The sequence below is a fragment of the Coptis chinensis genome, chromosome 2, assembly GCF_015680905.1.
Source record: "Coptis chinensis isolate HL-2020 chromosome 2, ASM1568090v1, whole genome shotgun sequence".
Lineage (NCBI taxonomy): Eukaryota > Viridiplantae > Streptophyta > Magnoliopsida > Ranunculales > Ranunculaceae > Coptis > Coptis chinensis.
In genome coordinates this window covers 61,811,973-61,830,791 of record NC_141457.1, presented here as the reverse complement: position 1 = coordinate 61,830,791, position 18,819 = coordinate 61,811,973, and the positions used below count along the sequence as shown (strand labels likewise).

General features: G+C 36.1%; 1 protein-coding gene and 1 pseudogene across 2 annotated transcripts; both read left to right on the top strand.

Annotated features, from left to right (window-relative positions):
• Window positions 1–4,360: 4,360 nt before the first annotated feature.
• LOC147516998 (uncharacterized) lies at window positions 4,361–5,281 on the top strand. Its single transcript, XM_086593445.1, has 4 exons — window positions 4,361–4,495; window positions 4,588–4,659; window positions 4,753–4,920; window positions 5,009–5,281. The coding sequence occupies exons 1-4, from the start codon at window positions 4,361–4,363 to the stop codon at window positions 5,279–5,281; spliced, it is 648 nt and encodes a 215-aa protein (XP_086449571.1).
• A 4,438-nt stretch (window positions 5,282–9,719) lies between these two features.
• Window positions 9,720–18,431, top strand: LOC147516997 (DNA replication complex GINS protein SLD5-like; annotated as a pseudogene). The gene is made up of 5 exons (XR_015213059.1): window positions 9,720–9,854; window positions 11,496–11,618; window positions 11,702–11,784; window positions 11,869–11,977; window positions 18,358–18,431. The product of XR_015213059.1 is annotated as a DNA replication complex GINS protein SLD5-like (transcript).
• The last annotated feature ends 388 nt before the right edge of the window (window positions 18,432–18,819 follow it).

Genomic DNA, 18,819 nt, shown 5'->3' with positions numbered 1-18,819 from the left:
AAATAAATAACGAGAGACAGAACTCATAGAAGAACACAACAATGATAATAGATCCTAACGATGAAGCCAGTTGAATCATTGCCACAACAAAAAAAAACGATAGTAAAAATATGTGAAAGAAGATAAACCAAGAACTGAACACACCCTACGGACTCGAGAGGCTCCCACTTGAAGTTGAAAACGGTGCCGGTAAACCAAATTGTGAGCAAAACAATTGAAAAGAACAAATAGCCAAAAGCCTTCCGAATATAAAAAATTCAAAAAATGCATATTCTAACAAAAAGGATGATTTGAATTAAAAATACGAGCGGACTGTAGTTGTGCTAGGAAGAAGGACCACCTCTAGAGCCCCCAATCATTTCTGCGAGCTTTTTTTTTCCTCACCTCGTCAAGTTTCTCAAGAGACCTTTCTAAAGGTCTCATTCCAAATGAACTATCGAAAAGAACAAAGAACAATAAAAAAACATTCCATGTCAAAAGAGAGCAAATTAGAGACTACAAAAGTAGAATCTAAAACACAGCTTGCTTTCAAAGGTTGGATTTTTCCTTTAGTTACCATCAAAGTAATCTCACTAACAGTAACATACTTTACAACAAACTACCTTAGCTATTGTTGCCATGACAGAAAAATGAGGCATCTCTAACTCGGGGTTCCATCATTTAAGCACTACAAAACACATAAAAGTTTATCAAATGTATAAAAAAAAAAATTTTATACTTATTTTGCCCAACATCATAATGTAAAAAAAGTAAAAAGAATAATAAGTGAGCATTGATGTGCACATATTCACTGACCTCCATACATATGGGCTTCCTTATGCAACTTAAGAACAACAGCCTTGTTGCTAGTCTCGATACAATATGTAACCCAATTCAAGGTTAAAGAGCGGACGAGGGGAACTTTATTTTTCACTGCAGTTCTAACATCTGCAATGGCATAAATTCTCAGGAGCGTGAGCTTATAGGTTTCAAGAAAGCCAACAGTTTATGCAATGTTAAATGTAATATAATCAGCTAACCAAAAAAGTGCATAAATGGATAAACATGTACCACAATTACTTGCAATTACTTATATCTTTGGTAAGTAGTACCATAGATAAGGAAACACATGTCCATGTGTAATACATAAGAAAACATGCAATATGTAATAACTAATAACTCAAGTAGTAGGGTAGAACTTGTCTTTTTTGTTCTTTTTTTTATCAGTAGGGACTTCTTATTTTATGCTTTCATCGGTAAAGTGAAGATTTTCATTCAAATAAAAAAGGAGTAACCTAAAAGCACAAGGAAAAAAGGAAAGAAAAAAAATACAAGAACATCATCAAAGACTAAAACCCTAACAACCCCACATCTAGGAACTCTATAAATAATATCACTCCATCTCACAATAAAAGACTCAAAATTAATGCTTCTAAAATCCACAAACACTTTACTCCACTAGCAAAGAAGGCCTTTTATGGTCAGGATGACATTCTGGATATTCATACATTTACCATCAAACTGTCATCTAATACTTTCCAACCATATCCCACACGATCACAAATGGAACCATTTTCTAAATACATTGACCTCTGGGTTAGGTCTCATTGCGTAGCATTCTGAGCCTATTGTGAGCCCGTCAATTTCTACTTCATTTTGTTATGCTTGCTGCAGTTGAGAGATATCACAATCGCATTCAAACCTATACCCTCCCGGTGGGTTAGAGATTGCCTCCATTCCATTGAAAGCTTACTATTAAAAAGCTAGAACAGTTTAACATACAAATGTTATTACAACCACTTAAAATCAATTGATTGATTCCATTTCAAAACTTTAAAATACCATATAAAGACCGTAAATATATTTATTTGCAGTGTCCATAATTTTATCGCCAAGTCTCAGATCCAATAACGCCGTTCTATAGAGATCAGCTAGTCTCTTTTTTTTAAGAAGCTAGAGGTTAGGCAGACCTCGAACTTGTATTAATAAAATCATGTTCTCAAGTAGACCAGCTAGCCTATGGTCTCTCTCTCTTTAATTAAGCTAGTAAAATAAGGACGGGTTGTAAAGTTGACAAAAAATGAATACTGATGGTTGAAACATTAATAAGATCTTGACAAAATGGGCTTGGAGGACCTATGGCATTAAAACAAAAAGGCCCAAAGTAGAAAAGCAAAGGACATCAAACAAATGCGATCCTAATTCTCGCCTTTAAAGTAGCAAGAGTTACCGTGCAATGGTTTCGAGTGGCACCTAAAGTCCAAAGCGACTATGTAGATCTCCTACTAAATCTGCAAACCCCCACATAAACAGAGCTACATGCCCACACCCTTGCATTCAGTTACTACGTTCGTGACATACCGACATGTAAGTACTAGGTAGAAAACTGACTTACTTGAGATAGCCTTTGAACTTTTATCGCTTGAATAAATAGGCACAATAGAAAACCAGGTTTTGAAACCAAATCCTTCCTCTTTGCAAATTACATTAGACAACTAGTACCAAATCATCACTTTGATGTCCAATGCCACTCTCTCTGCATGATGATTTTTCCCCTCCATATTTTGTCAATGAGGGATACCGATCACACCATAAACCTGAATAAGGTGTTGTAACCTTAGGACCATCAACATAATTTGATAACTTCTAATGGAGTTAAAAAAAAATAACAGGGGGCCGCCACGCACTTGTTGGTTTTACTCAGAACAAAATGGTTGTTTAAACTTAAACACAAAACCAATACTTCCACAAGATATCCTTCCATCCACCCTTGTCGACTTGCAACTTTCCAACCAAACACGAGCAATTTGAGGTTCATAGCTTAAGTGTAACTTGTTTTGAATTAAGTTCCGTGATACGTTGGATCGCTACTTTTCTCTATTATAGAAAAGCTTTCGGTAACCAACCTCGGGCGGCAATTTTGAAAAATAAAACAAAACAAAAGTTGCAGCTATCGATTCAAGATTACACGGTTTCCTGTTGAAACAATATTAAGCAAATTCTACAGGAAAGCCAGATTGATACCTTTGGTGACTAACTATAGAAAAGAATGGAATAGAGATGAAATTAGCAAAGATATTTCTTCTTTGTTAACATACACTCTTTGTTTCTTTTTTTAGGACTCTCCCTCATTTGACCAAATCCACATTTGCCTTAAGCTTTTATCGACAACAAAACATAAGTCGCATCATTTTTAGGAACCAATGAAGTAAATGCTTGGATGCCCATTCACCCAAGTTTATGTTCCCATGAATCCTACACCATTCATTATGGATCTCCAAACAATCGCCAAGGCATGAAGGGCATTACTTCAAGCACATGTTTAGCTTCTTCAAGGAACCCATTTCGTGAAAATAAATCAACTAAGCTACCAAATTCTCTTCGATGGAATCATTTTGTAGAGTGAACTTATTGAATCAAAGAAACCGCAACCTAGCTCAACAAGCCCCGGATGATCGCGATAATGAAATAACAGAAACAAAAGTAACTAGAAAAAAAATGAAAGATTATTACCTCAAACTGCAAACTCCTTGTTTTCTTCTTCTTCTTCTTCTTCTTTCTTTACTAGTAACGATTTTGATTTTGATTTTGAGGAGTGCGAAAATTAGGGATCTTGAAATAATGCGGCAGTGAGAGAGAGAGAGAGGAGAGAAAAAAAAGTTATGTTTTATATTTCGATTTTTTTCGTTTCCTCTATTCGCCAAATTTTTAAGTTTTTAATTTGTAACACTTCTCCAACGCTTAAAAAGCATTAGCAATTAATTCTGGAAATTCACCCAAATAAAACAACGCTTTACAACATTACCAACGCTTATTTAACGTTGGAAAATTACTAACGCTAAATAACCGTTGCAAATTAAAAAATGTGCGTGTTGCAAATATCCTATTATGGTGTAGTGTATTGTGTAGTGACGGTGGATTTTCTCCTTTCACCTGCAGGGAATCCTAAGAGTCGTAGAACTGTAGAAGTTGTGGGGAGAGACCGAGAGAATAGCAGGAATCCAATTTGAATGAGTTTCAGATCTTGCGTATTTTTTTTTCACAGATTTGACTATTTGGCATAAAGTCATAAACCACGGTAGAAAGTGGAAAATTTATATACCAATTTGTTTATGTTTAAGGTAGTGGGAATGTGCAAGACTCTCAAAAAAAAAAAAAAACTAACCATGGTATATGGCCCAACTTATCCCACGGTTTTCATGTAACTGTGGCATATACTAGTAAACCAATGACCAAAGAAATTTCCGCCGTAGTATATAAATATTTCCCATGGTTTTTGGAAGAACCATGGTATAAACGTTCTTATTGACCGTGGTATATGTGTCATTCTGTAGTAGTGAGTAAGCAGTCTGTGAACAAACCATTAATTTGGGAGGTGGGAATGGAGTGGCCTAACATTGATGTTTTGAGAGATGATATACAAGATTTTTGTATAGGAAATAAGTTTGCTGGTGACTTAATCAAGAATGACCCATTAAGAATTAGAGTGGTTTGTTTAGGGGAAGACAGAAATAAGGTACAATGTCCATGGGTAGCTTATTTCAGGAGAGATGAAGATGGATTCACAATGAGATCGAATATTAATTGAAGCCAATACATACTTGTCAGGCTGATTGTGATATGTTGCATAGAATGGCCAATGCAAATTGGGTAGTCAGAAAAATTCAAGATCAAATGAAGGTTAGTTAATTATAAGTGTGTGGAGTTTAATTATCTCATATTTGTCTTTTTACATTGTACTAATGTAGTAACTCTTCTATTGTTTTGTCCAAGGTTCATTTCAAAACCATGACTCCTGTTTTCATAAAAGAAGAAGTCATGAGGGTTTTTCATGTCAATATAAGTTATTGGACAGCTTGGAATGCAAGATTCAAGTCTTTACAACAGATTTATGGTGATTATGAGGAAAGCTACAACATGATCCCAGTGTTATGTAACATGGTATACACTTTATAAATGTTTACACTTTGTGATTTCAACCATCAAATTGATTATCTTGAATAATTGCATGTTTGTTGCTTGCTTGTAGATTCATGAGAGTAATGGTCTATCAACTATTGCAAAATACTCAAGAGATGTTGACACACTTCAGTTTGAAGGAGTGTGTATTTCATTTGATGCTTGTATTCAGGGTTTTTCAGTTGGTTGTAGGCCATTAGTGGGGTTGGATGGTTGTTTCCTTAAAGGGAAATATGGGCCTTGTGTGCTTAGCATGGTTGCTTTAGATGGAAATAATGGTTTATTTCCATTGGCTATATACATTTGTAGATCCGAGTGTAAGCAGTCATGGGAGTGTTTTTGAGTATCATGGTGAGAAGCTAGAACTACACCCTTGGCCTATTACCTTTATTTCCGGCGAGGGCAAAAGGGTTTGATTCAAGCTGTTAAGTGCATATTTCCTAGAGCACAACATAGGTTCTGTTTCAAACACATGTATAAGAACTTCAAAAAGTTGTTCAAGGGTGAGTATATGGAACAACTTGTATGGGCTGCCTCAAAGGCATATAAAAAGGAAGACTTTGAGAGGTGGATGGAAGTGATAAAAAAAGAAAACATTGAAGCACATAAGTGGTTGCAAAAGGAGGAATATGAAACATGGGCTAGGTCTTATTTTGCTGAGGAACTTAAAGCTGAACAAGTAAGTAGTAATTTCTCAGAGTCTTTCAATAGTTGGATCTTGGAACTGAGAGACCTTCCAATTACCTGTTTACTTGACAAATATCACATTTTGTTGATGAGTTTAAGGTACAAGAGAAAACAGGCTTGTAAAGAATGGGATCAAAATGGATTGGTCCCTAGAGTGAATAAACATATATCCAAGATGATTGAAGTATGTCCCCACTACACATTTGAAGGTTCAGATGATCATCTTTTTGTGGTGAAAAATTACCATGGTGATAGGTGGGCTGTCAATATTGTGGACCACACTTGTGAATGTAGGGCATGGCAGATGACTGGGATTGTGTGTGTTCATGCGGTGAGAGTACTCTTACCAAGGAGAGTTGAGTGGGTTGAGTACTGCAGCTCTTACTTTTGGGTCTCAGAGTACAAGCTAGCTTACACAAGTAATGTCAAACCCATGAAAGATGTCAAAGATTGGCCTAAATCTGTAAGTATGTATTTATATATGAGTTTTATATATTTGCCAAGTTTAATGTTCTTCAAACAAATTTATGTTCTTTAAACAAATTTGTAAAGTGTTCTATTTTCTTAGGATCCAACCAAACATGTGAAACCACCTCCTTTGGTGAGGGGTATTGGAAGGCCTAGAAAGGAGAGAATGAGGGCTGAGGATGAAAATGAAAATGGGCATGTCTATAAAAAGAGGAAAATGACTTGCAGCAAATGTCAAGGAGAAGGGCATAATGCAAGGTCATGTAAGGGCCCTGCTGCATCAGAAGTATCAAGCAATGGAAGTAATGGAAGCAATGCAAAGAAAACAACATCAAGACTGAAACCTAAACCTTGGACAAGGTCTAGAACTGTGACAGGAGAGTCCACTGTCATGGACAGGGAAAAGTAAGTTGTGATTGTACTAGGTTAGTCATTGTTACTAAAATGATACCAAATCTAAATTGTTTTTGTCTTGTTTTGTAGAAAAATTGTGCGGAAGACTCAGAGTAGTATTAAAAAGTCAAAATACAAGGCATTAAGAAATGGCAGTGATGCTCCTGCAAGTGACCCTATAGCAGAACCACCAAACAATGCACCAGTTAGAGTGGCACCACCAAGACATGAATACCCAAGGAAGAGCCAAAGCAATGGACATACCTTTTTCAAAGCACCAGAGCACAGACATACTATGGGTGACTTGATCATGAAGCAAGGAGAGGGGCAAAGGAATAGTGTAAGTGTTTTACATGCTGCTATGGGTGACTTGATCATGAAGCAAGGAGAAGGGCAAAGGAATAGCGTAAGTGTTTTACATGCTGCTATGGGTGACTTGATCATGAAGCAAGGAGAGGGAAAAAGAAGAAAAAAGAATAGTGCAAGTGTTTTACATGCTGATCATAAAGAAAACGAATATTGCTAGAGTTAGCTGCTAGTGTTAGGGCTCCTTTCAAGGCACCAACAGTTGTGAGTAGCTACTAGTGTTAGGGATCCTTTCAAGGCACCACCTGTCAAGCCCGATGGAGAAGCTATCTGCGGAAGCCTGCACAACCCTAGACCAAAGTTCAAGGTGGTGGGTTTAGTCTTGTTACTTTTGGAGTTACTTTTGGGATACTTTTGGAACAATGCAGATCAAGAGTACTCTGCAGTCAATGTATAGTTGGATGAATGATACTTTTTGTAAGTTAGTATGTTTGCATTTGTTTTGGTTGTTTTTACTCATTTTGGACGTAAACATGGTGTATCTTGGGTTTTAAAACTCATTTTGGTATGTGTCAATGTATAACTTATTTTGGTTCTGGTGATCGATGGATTAATGGCGATCTTGGGTTTTAAAACTCTTTTAAAATTGGCGATTATGGATTTATACTCTTAAGTTAGCAAGTTAGCATATTAAGAAAGAAAGTTGTGATATTGTGTTTGCTTATATAGGAAGAGACTCATATAGAAATGAGTACTCTATAGAAATAGAAATATTGTGATGAGTTATTGTGATAATTTTACATCTGCTTTTTCTAGGAGTTTTCTAGGTGGCTAGTCAATGCCCTCGTGAATAAACATTGTTCATCTGTTCTATAAAGGCATAGCCACCCCCAAGCACAACTCACATCACCAATCACATCTTTCATCTCCTCACACAAAAATGCAAACAAAACAAACTCAACAAACAATGGTGAAAGCAGGAACAATGAATAAATTTGAGTTAGATAGCAAACAAATTGAACAATCTTTTGAGCAAATCAAGTCATTGCTCAAAGACAAGAAAGATCGAGGGTGTTCTTGGAGATGATGGAGAACGATGGTAGGTTAAGTCTCAAAGTCTAGTAAGCCGTTTTGCAATTGCATGTGCTATTCTGATTGGACTCTTATTTTGGTCGATGTGAAGATGAATTAGGATCATATCCTCCACCGGCTTTGCTCCAAAACCAGGGTTTGCTCCTCCACCACCACCAAGGGATTTGATTTGAAATTTGCATCACAAACCAGAACCACCACAACCAACACCACCACAACTAACACCACCACCAACAAAAGCACATCCTCTTCTTCTCAGGCGATCATCAAGAGTAGGTGGTCCAGGACCATCACAATCACCTGGTCCATCACAATCACCTGCACGTCAAGCTAAAGAAATTGTCTTGGCACTAGAAGCAATTGGAGTGCATGAGCAAGAAGAAGTCCACCTACAAGAAGAAGTAATCTCAAGTTTGTCCTGTTTCATGGTGTGCTCTATGGTTGAAGTTCAAGCATTCTATGTTTGAAGATCTATGTTTAGAGTCAAGTTAGGAGTTCAAGTCAGTGTTAAGTGTCATATGGTGAGTACTCTCCTATGGTAGTTCCAATGTTTTGTCCTATTAGTTAGTTTCAAGAGTCAAGAGTACTCTAGTTTCAATGTTTAGAGAGGTGTTAGTTTTCTTTGGTTTTTCTCGAGTCTATTTTCTGCGCAATATCTTTTTTTTACTCTTTTTGTTACTACTTTCCTCTGTTTTCAAACATACACTAATTGATTGAAGACTGACAAACATACTCTCCTCTGCAATACTGTTTTGCATACAGTTCAACATATTTGAGAAGACTGATTGATTGAAGAGTACTCTTGATTGAAATTGAATGAACATTTACAACATAACTAAAACTTGAGTAAAACTTCAGAGTACTCAAAACTCAAACTTCATTAACAAACTAAAACTTCATTAACAAACTAAAACTTCATGAGTACTTCATTACCAAACTAAAACTACACTTCAACATTTAAAACTAATGGCAAAACTAAAACCTTAAACTTGGCAGGATTACAAGATGACTCTTACAAGATTATAACGAAACATCCAAAACAAAACAACAATACTGATAAAACTAAGAGTACTCTAACAAACTAGAGTACTCAACAAACTACAAACTTAACCCTTCTCTTTCCCTTTCACAGTCACATTTGCCTCGAACCCATCACACAAATTATCCATTTATATTTCAATTGAAACTCTCCACTTCCCATTAGAACTCCCTACAGAAGAGCTCCCCCCATCTACAGATAACAACTTACTAGGTTGTTGCTGAGTTTGTTGCTCGATTGACTCCTTCAGAGCATCCTTCATCCATTGAAAGCCTCAGCACTTTGGGTTTGGGCAACTCAAAAACTTTTCACCAAATGAATGAGGTTGTTGTGAAGTTCTCACAACACGACCAACATCGTGATCTCTTGCAAGGAGAGTTCGGGGACAATTCTGAATCCAATGATCAAGCTTTCCACATGAGAAGCAACCACGATCCTAAAATTAACAAAAGAGTACTCTTAACAAATAAGTAACAAGAACTAATAAGTAACAGAGTACTCTAAGTAACAAGAACTAATAATCTAACACGCAAGTGTACAAAGTGGAAAAACCTTCTCCAACGTTGCTTTTGACGCGACTATTTCTCCACCACCTCCCATTTTTTCAGTTTTTCTTTCTTCCAGTTCAGAACCATTGTTCTAAGTGAACAATGAACAATGGTCACGTTTTTAGAACCAAACGGCTATTTTTGCCACGTGGCCATTGAGAAAACTTGAGTGAGGTTATTTTGGGAATTTTAGGTGGGCAGGGGTAGTGGACGTCATTTAGGGAAAAAATTTAGGTTCATTGGATTAGATGGAGTTAGATGGGTGTGATGATGCCACGTGGCAATTGGATGAGTTTTGGTCTTGGGGGAGTCAAAGGGTTTATTTGTCATTTTACCTGGTGAGGGGTAGATGTGTACTTGCACATGCAGCAAACAGACGGAATGTATTTTGGTGTGAAGTTAGCCAGTTAGGGGTGGAAGTCTAATATTGAAAGAACTGGGGGTGGAAGTCTAATTGGCAAAGTTGCTGGGGGGTGGAAATCTAATTCCCTCCACAAAAACTCAAGCGGGCTTTTTTTCGTTCTCGCGCTGATCTTTAGAAACTAGGGTTTTGATCTCTCTCTCCCTCCTTTTGTTCTTTCTCCTTCATAATCGAGCAGCTATGAGATATCGCCTTGAAAATGCTCCTTGCTTTCTCTTAAAGTGCCAAAACATTCATCTCTCTCACTGATTTAATTTAAATAGATCTGTAATTCTCAAATAGTATTTCAGTTTTGTAGAGTACAAAGTTTGATGACTGTCTTGAAATTAATTTTTTGACCTAGGGTTAATTTTGAAAGAGCTTAATTGGCTTAAAGGAAGTTTGAATAATTTGGTTTTTAAAGGTAAAACTTTATTTACTCTTAAAGCTTTCGATCTGGTCCATGTTCCCTGAAAAATGACAACTTTGTTAATATTTCGAACATAATATTGTTTTTCTCATCTTATTAACTACAAATTTTCTGAATCCATTATCGCAAGAGTGAAGTAGTGAGTACAGGAGTTTTTTGTGTCAACTGGGGGGCTCTCTTTTCTCTAAAGGACGGGTAAATTATCCTTTATTTTGAGTCTAGCACTGTTTTATGAAACAAATAGCTTTTATTTCATATATTTAGTTAAGTTTCGAGCATTTAATTAACTTACAGCTGAATTTAGTTCAGTTATTCATAGGTTGTACTGAGGTTCATGCATTATTTTTGTCATTTGATGCTCTGTGATATGAATTATTGATACTGCAGTTGATGATTTAAGCCTTGCTTGTTTTTCCACCTTTGCAAATATCTGCCACTAATCATCTTGTATAAGTTCATGGAAGTGTCTGCAACGGTATACTTTATTTGATAATCGATAGTTTTAGGTGTTTGGGAATGTGGCAAGCCATTTAATCGATAGTATGAACTACTGAATTCTAACACACATGAGGTTTATTGAGCTTATTGAGAGAACGGTTACAAGTGTAAAAAGCAATGACAGCTTATTCTAGGGAACATAGTTCACTTATGCCCCAAGCACACAACGAATAGGCGTACGTATAGAAACTCTCATGCTTACTGATTTCAGTTATTTGTACGTACGAGACACATCTTTTGTTATGCTCTGTGGTCTGCAAAACCCTTTTTTTTCGCTAACAAAAAAAATGAAGTTAATAGGCCGAGCCCGTTAAAAATGCTGACATCATCATTGGCATGTAATTTGGCACCAAACTAACAACACTTTCCCTCTCTCTCCTTTCAGTTTTCAGTCTTGCTCTAAAAATAAAATGGCTTAATCGAACGTAAGAAGGATTAGAATTTGAAACAGAAGAAATAGACGACCCATCAATTGCCACGACACCAAATGGCGCGTGGAACCAATGAAACGAGCTTTGAAACGAAAAAGGCATCACCTGAAATTCTTGAATTTCAGTCGATTTAGATGATGAATCGGGAGGACGGATAGAATTAAATGTATATATTTTTCAATCCCTAAAATACCCTTACTATTCTTTTATCTTCAATTCATCATTTTAATAAAACCCTAACCCTAGAAATGTAATTTTTGTGTAGGAAAGAAACGTGGAGGAATTTGAACAAAATGGTACTGACCCATTAACTATATCACTTTACCAAATGGATTTGGATCGAAGTCAGTTTCTTTTGAGATCATATCTTAGAATTCGTCTTTATAAGGTGATCACTAGCTCGGATTCTTTTCGTGTTTTACTTATTTATTTATATTGTTTCTAATTATGGGCATTTATTTTTTATTGTAGATTGAAAAGTATATGATATATATATCGAAAACTACTGATATGTGGAACCGGCTTTCTGAACAAGAACAGAAGTTTGCTAAAAGGTGAAAATTTGTGGTTATTATGTGTGTTTTTATGCGAGAGAAGTTGTTTTACATGTTAATGATGTGTGGAAGATTGGGTGGCAGATGTATGGATGATATGGAAAAGCATTTAACGCAATCTGTTTTGTCACGGTTGCCTTTTGGTTATCAGTCTAGATGAAACAATCCATTTCAAGTAAAGAAAATGATATGGGTATGATATTCTTGTCAAATGTTTTTTTTTGTTGCTTTATTTATTGCATTTAGCTAATTCCAGGTATTTATATGGTGGTATTATGTTATATCTGTAGAGGTTGGCTGGCACATCTAATAATATGTTTCTTTGTGGTTGATAGACATGAATAAATTACATAGTACATGCCAAAACTGAGAATTGCTACACTAGAATTGCTAGAGGAATATTTGTTTATGTCGTTATGATTAGTTTGTTGCGAATTGGAAAAGGAAGTTATCTTAACTCATTGTGAAAACTCACAACAGCTGAACTTTTTATACTATGGAGAAAATGCATATTGTAATATTCATCAGCTGTGAACTCATCTTCTGATTTTAGGATTTTTTTTCTCCCTCAATGAAAATTTCCTGAAGAATCATTTTAAGTTTTCTTTACATTGTCACATAAAGCGTTTCGCTAGGTAAAGTTGATAAAAAAATCAAGGGGTTACATAAAGTGACCTACTCTGAACCCAAAAAATTCTGTAATTGGTGTATCTCAGTAGCAGAATTGCCTCTTGTGTTGTATTCAACATATGCAATAAAGGCTGTGCACAGTCCTACTAGGTTTAACCAGAGAGAAATAACTCTTTTCATTCCAGATAGGTGTGTACTGTTTGCAATAACATACAAATTAGATGATAGGTAGATGAATATAATGCAAAATTAGTTACCAACGAACGTAACTTCACAGACATATGGTATTGAGTCGAAGTATAGTTTCTTTCATTATTGGAAAGATGAATTTTATTCTGTGTACGTCTATTGCTTACTAGTTGTTATCCATGACATGTAGATTTATGACGTCCCTACATGGACATGCACATGAAAAGAGTAATAGATAGCATTAAGGAAACTCACCAAGTGCTGATGAAGAAGTTTTATGGCCTCAAAATGTTTGGTGAGGCCTACCTATGCCATGCAGAAAGTGGGTATAGGTACTGTCATGTAGGTCACACCTGATTTGTAAAGCTTACATAAACTAGTGTCAAATCAGAATTGTATACGTTGACGACATTTTCATCACATTTAACAATACAAGAAAATTTATCATCTGAAGCTATAAGTTGAGGTCAAAGATAGTGGCCGCAATTTTTTGAGTGGGCATTGAGATTGCTAGTCTAAAGCAGACAAGATTTTATTCGCCCGCAAAATTGTTTTGGATTTGCTCTTGATATACACAAGAGTCTTCCCTCCTTACAAGTTTGAGCTTTTAGAGCCATTGACGATGCCAATCTGACATGGTATCACAACATCAGAGGTCCGTCGTTTAAGCCTCTAAGTGCAGTCGTATTTCCACTAGGAGGGAGTGTTGAGATCATTCTACCAGATTTCTAGGTGTGTCCCATACTCCCATATGTTGTATCCACGGGAATCCTCTTGATATACAGTAGAATTTGTCCTGTCTACAAATCAAAGTTTTTAGACTAATCATCAATTTGAGAGTTACTCCTATAAAACACAACCTAAGTTGACTGATAACATTGGGGAGCCTTTCATACAATTGAGCCGATATTAACACTAAGTTAGGAGCTTAATATATTTATCTCAGATTCGTCAGATATAGCTTATGCTGTGAGCTTTACTAGAGTTATTTCTTATTTGAATGGATGCATTGGGAAGGTTATGTTTGAAGAATGCATCCACAATATGTTGGTAAATGTTGTATAAATCTGTTACAAAATAAACAGTTTTTCAAAGGCTGTCACACTCTGGTAACTGACAACATATTTTGTTGGAGTAAGAAATGTGGTAGCTCGCTGAAGTGCATAGGCTGAATGTTGGTCAGTGGCACATGTGATTGTGATATTTGTTGACTACAAGTCCTAATGTTTCATTACTTGATGACATATTATTATGATAATACTTTTGTGTAATCATTTTTTATAACCCACATATCATATGATCAAACTAAGCACATTGAGGTAGATCAACACTTTGTGGAAAAAAGAGGTTGCTTCTAGTGAAGTATGCGCTCCTTTTGTCCATATACATATTTTTTTCTTAAATGGTATAGACGTCCTCGTAAACACACACAAACACACACCTTAAAATTGTATTACTGTAACATCCAGAAAGGCTTGAACCCGTACGTGGCACTAAGGCTAAGTCCAACGGTGAGCCATCCCACCAAATATGGCGAAAATCGTGATCCAATGGTGCGTCAAAACACCAACCCGTTAACGCTATCGCCATTAATTTACCTATACATAGCGCGAGTTTTAGCGGAATGGTGTATGGTGTACACCACTTTGAAAGGCGGGTATAATATATTTTGTTGGCACACCACTACAAATGACAGGTAGAAAGTGTTTGCACGCCACTAGGAGTGGTGTTTGGTAGTACTTGCTTGATTTGGGCTACATGCCATTGGGAGAGGCGGCTAGAAATTTGAATATTTTCTTCACGCCTTTGGCACCGGCGGATGGTTTAGAAACCATTGGGTGCGACTTACACCATCCCACTATCACTATCCTTGTGCTATTGTACTATAGTGGGATAACGCACAAAACCATTGGACTTAGCCCAAGTAAAAGACAAATTAAAGTTTAAATGAGAAACAACCCTATACAAAAAAAAAAAAACAAAAACAAAGTCAATTAGACCTAGCTACAATTGTAGAAATGGATTAGTATTCAGCTTTCATGGCCATGATGCCACAAAAGCACCACCCTGAGTCCTGCAAATGAACTTTCCTCTTCCTCTTCAGAGTCATAGAGGCATCAACGTTGGAAGTTAGACTTTGAAAAACATAGGTTGCCACAAAATGCATATCATAGGTACACCAGATAGCACTTATGGTGTTATGGTGTTACAGCAAAAGGATCCCTTAGGATACAAATGAGAGGGATGATAAAGGTATGTCCCTCATTTTCAATTAAGATAAAGGTCTTTGTAGGAATCAGAAGGTCAGGCTGGGCTAGTTTGGTATTACACCATATGGCTTTGGCCTGATCAAAAGCTTCCTATGAGTGAGGTTGGAGATTGTGGTATGGTCCAAAAAAGCATCTGGTCCTAGCCTAGGAAGCAGTGGAGGTTGGAAGTTGGGATTCTTATTTGGGTTGGCAAATGGGTCAGTTGAATCTCATCTATAACTTAGTCACCGCTTCTTGGTGTACAAGTGTACAACTATAAAGCGTCGACTTCAGTTGGGTATTAAAGTATAAAGTTCAATGTAAAACAGTTTAATTATCAAAAAAAAAATTATCGAAAAAAATAAAGTATAAAGTTCAATAAGACTTTCAACATCCATGTAAATCTTTAGGCATATATTTAATTTTGACCCAATTTGAAGACAATTTTAAAAAGTAACTTTTCGGAATTGGTAATGTCCTATTTTAAATTCATTTAGTTTTATATTTGGTTTAGAATGTAATTTTAAAGTCTTTAGTCTTCTAAGGCTATAGTTTAGCTTGTAGGCCTTTATCCGAAGTTGATGATTATAGTTTATAGGGTGTCTAAAGCCTTGCAATACAAAATATAAGTTCCTCAGCCGCTCCACTTGTTGCCATTTGGTTTTGAGTTGGATGCTCAAAATGAGTATGGTATCATAGTTAGGCTGTTTCTTTGGCTTAAAGGGCCCATGTACTCCACACCACCCATTTGAAAAACTGGTCACCTGTTTGGCTCTAGATATGCCACATTTGAGAGGGTGTGTAGATATTTATGATCCCATATTGGGTGTCTAAAGCCTGGATAACAGTATACAAGTTCCTAGGTCGCTCCACAGATTGCCAATTGGTTTTGAGTTGGATAGCCATATTTAATAGTGGGTGTCTAGTTAGATATCGTTAGTCACAGGGTTATTACAGAGGAGAATATGTCATCCCCATTCATTGAAATTGTGTGTTTAAGTTTGATTTGTTAGAAAAAATGGTTTAATCATGTAGTTCTTTGTATAAGGAATACATAGAACTTGGTCATTGCCCAAAATAGTTTAGTATTGAATGGGAAATTGCCTTTAAAAGTTTCCATAACGTAAATGTATCATCACTATCGTGTACTTTGGGCTTGGGCTTATGGTGTGTAATTTAACTTGCTCGTGGAAAGCAATTTTGTTAACTACCAATAACTGAATTTTGGCTTCATGCTTGAACGTTTGTGTCTTTTCAAAATGTTGAGTGTTTTCGAAAGGGCACACCACTTCGAAAATGTGCTTTCTATTTTATAAAACTCGACAGAATTCATTGTTAAAATAATCTTTTGGAAAAAGCCTTTACATTCATTTTTCGTGCATTCTCTTCCTCTGCAATTTTTCTTTATTTTAGTGAAAAAGAAAACACAAATTGTGTTTGATGGTTCCTTTGAATTGTAGTGCTACATTCTTCGGAGCCAAATCCGTTCCATCTTGGGAGACAATATTCATCATCCTTGAGCACCGAGAGGGAGCAAATTTGTGGGATACGCTGGGTCAGATTATATATTTGGTATTCAAATTGAAAGAAAAATTGCATTAATATTGTATCGATATTGTACCTAGTATTGATATTGTATTTGTCTTTCCCTTTGTTGTATATGAGTGGGATATCTCATACTATAAAGTTGACTTATGATTATATATATATATATATATACCCACACACATCACATTTTACCGATACAACAACAACAACAACAACAAATTGAAAGAAAAGGTTTGTGACTTACAGTATTTTTGTTTGTCTGGCTTACCTACCACTAAGCAATGATGTTAAAATTGTACAATTCCCAATACAAACTGTTTGACTCGGATCGAGTTGACAGGCTAAAGAGTCAAATCGCCCAGTCAAATTGGAAGTTCCGGTGAATCGCGACTTTGAAATCGGTAATTTAAATTTGGAATTGTAAGGAATCGCACAATGTTTGCAATTCAGGTTTCCAAAAGATAAAAGAGAAAAAACTGATTTTCCCATTTCAAATCCCTAAAACCAGAGGAAAAAATGAGAAAAAGAAAGAGAAGGAAGAAATGGCTGATTTGTTGTTTTTGCTAGAGAAATCCACTTTCTTTTTCTTCTCTATGTCTCTTTACAGTCTGTCACAGTCCTCATGTTGCGGCGGTGAGAAAACATGAAGAATATCCTCATTGTTGTGTTTTCATTGGTTACACCATTAACAACAGTGTTTATTTTATTTTTTTATATATATTTATTTATCATAAGATTCCAGATATGCATGTTAAGATAATTGTGTCTTCATTCGGCAATCTTGAATACAAAGCCACAATATGCATCCACATTCCAAACTTTAGGATACACAATGCCTAAGCCTCTTTGCTCTTTGCTATACCTTATGGTGTTGTGACTGGCTTGCTGCATCTTCTTAGACAAGCTAGGCGTGGATAAAGTTGCGTAGACTTGTTCATATTCTTTTACGTCACCCAAGTCCGTGTAACCTTATTGAGGAGTTACATATCTTAAGTCTTGACATTCAACTGAATTGAAGGGAACTTTTACTTGTAGGAAAAGAGCACCTTAAGAAAAATTAGTTAAGCAAGGATCAACGTCTTCAGCTACGTTGATTACCTTTCATCACTTAATCGAGAGCTGCATTAGTCATTATGACCGGCTCTAGTTAGTATTTTACGGAGTTACACGATTGGTTGTGAATAAGTTTGCAGAGCACAATCTTCATTTTGTTCTACATATTTTGCTCGTTCATGACTGCAGAGCACAATCTTTCTTGGTCTTAAATTCCATATTAGCAGCTACGTTTCTAATTTTTTAGCCGTAAGTCTCACGGCTTATGAGGCTTAATTTCACAGTTCCATTGAATCAGGTTTCCCTTGATATAAATTTAACTTTTTACTTTATAATTTATCTGTTGGCACATTAGCCGGAAGACATCTCAATTTGTTTATGGTATCCGAGTTGAAGCACTATTATAGCTCCATTTTCTTCTGTTGGGTGAAAATATTTTACTATCAGAAGGGAATCTAAAAATTTAATGTGAATATGAACCAGGTTTGTATATAGAGAGAGATTTTACTTTCAAAGTCTTAAAGTGCATTGTCAACAATTGGTGCAATGCAAACTTGGGTTTTGATGAACGCACAGGTGCTTATGCATTTCATCAAGGACTCACACAAAGCTGTGAGCACTATTAAGTACAATCGCTTTGAGAAAAATTCTTACAACTGGGAATATTTAATGAGCCAAAAGTAAACCAGGAAGTACTTATGCAACTTGCTGGCTCCACAAGCAAGAGTTCCATACACTATACTCAAAGATCCGACTTTTGACGATTCACGATTAGGATTGTGTTTTTGTTTGGCTTCATGTGTCACAGTTGGGAAATGGATATTGCATATATTTACTGGTTTTCGTGCATGAATGGAAATTTCCTGTTGGTACAAAGACTGATGAACTTTGTTTGGAATTTCAGTTCCAGAGCCGCAGTTGGATACATTTGTATTCTATAAGAGCAAGGGGTCTCTTGGAGCTTTCCAAATTGGATGAGAGGTAACATACTATCAAATTCATTCATTGCTCTTCATCTACCTTTTACCTTCACTAATCAAATTCTTACGTTTTGGCGTGAGGCGAGATTGTGGATTTAGTCAGATGATTTGATTTATGCGTCTTGCGATACAAGTCAGTAAAACCACTTATTGAGAATGGTCAAATTGACATAGTGTGACTTTCATGTTGAGTATGGCATGGTGTGACATAATGAAGTGGGAATGTGTCAATTTCTTTGTTGATCTTGTAGTTATAAATGCAGCAAAAGGAGCCAATAATACAATGTAAGTTTTTTCGTTGAGAAAAATGTGAAGTACTTCGCTAGAGATTTTGAATTCCATAGAGATACTTTTGCATGAGGATGAAGATTACACTCGGTAAAAGA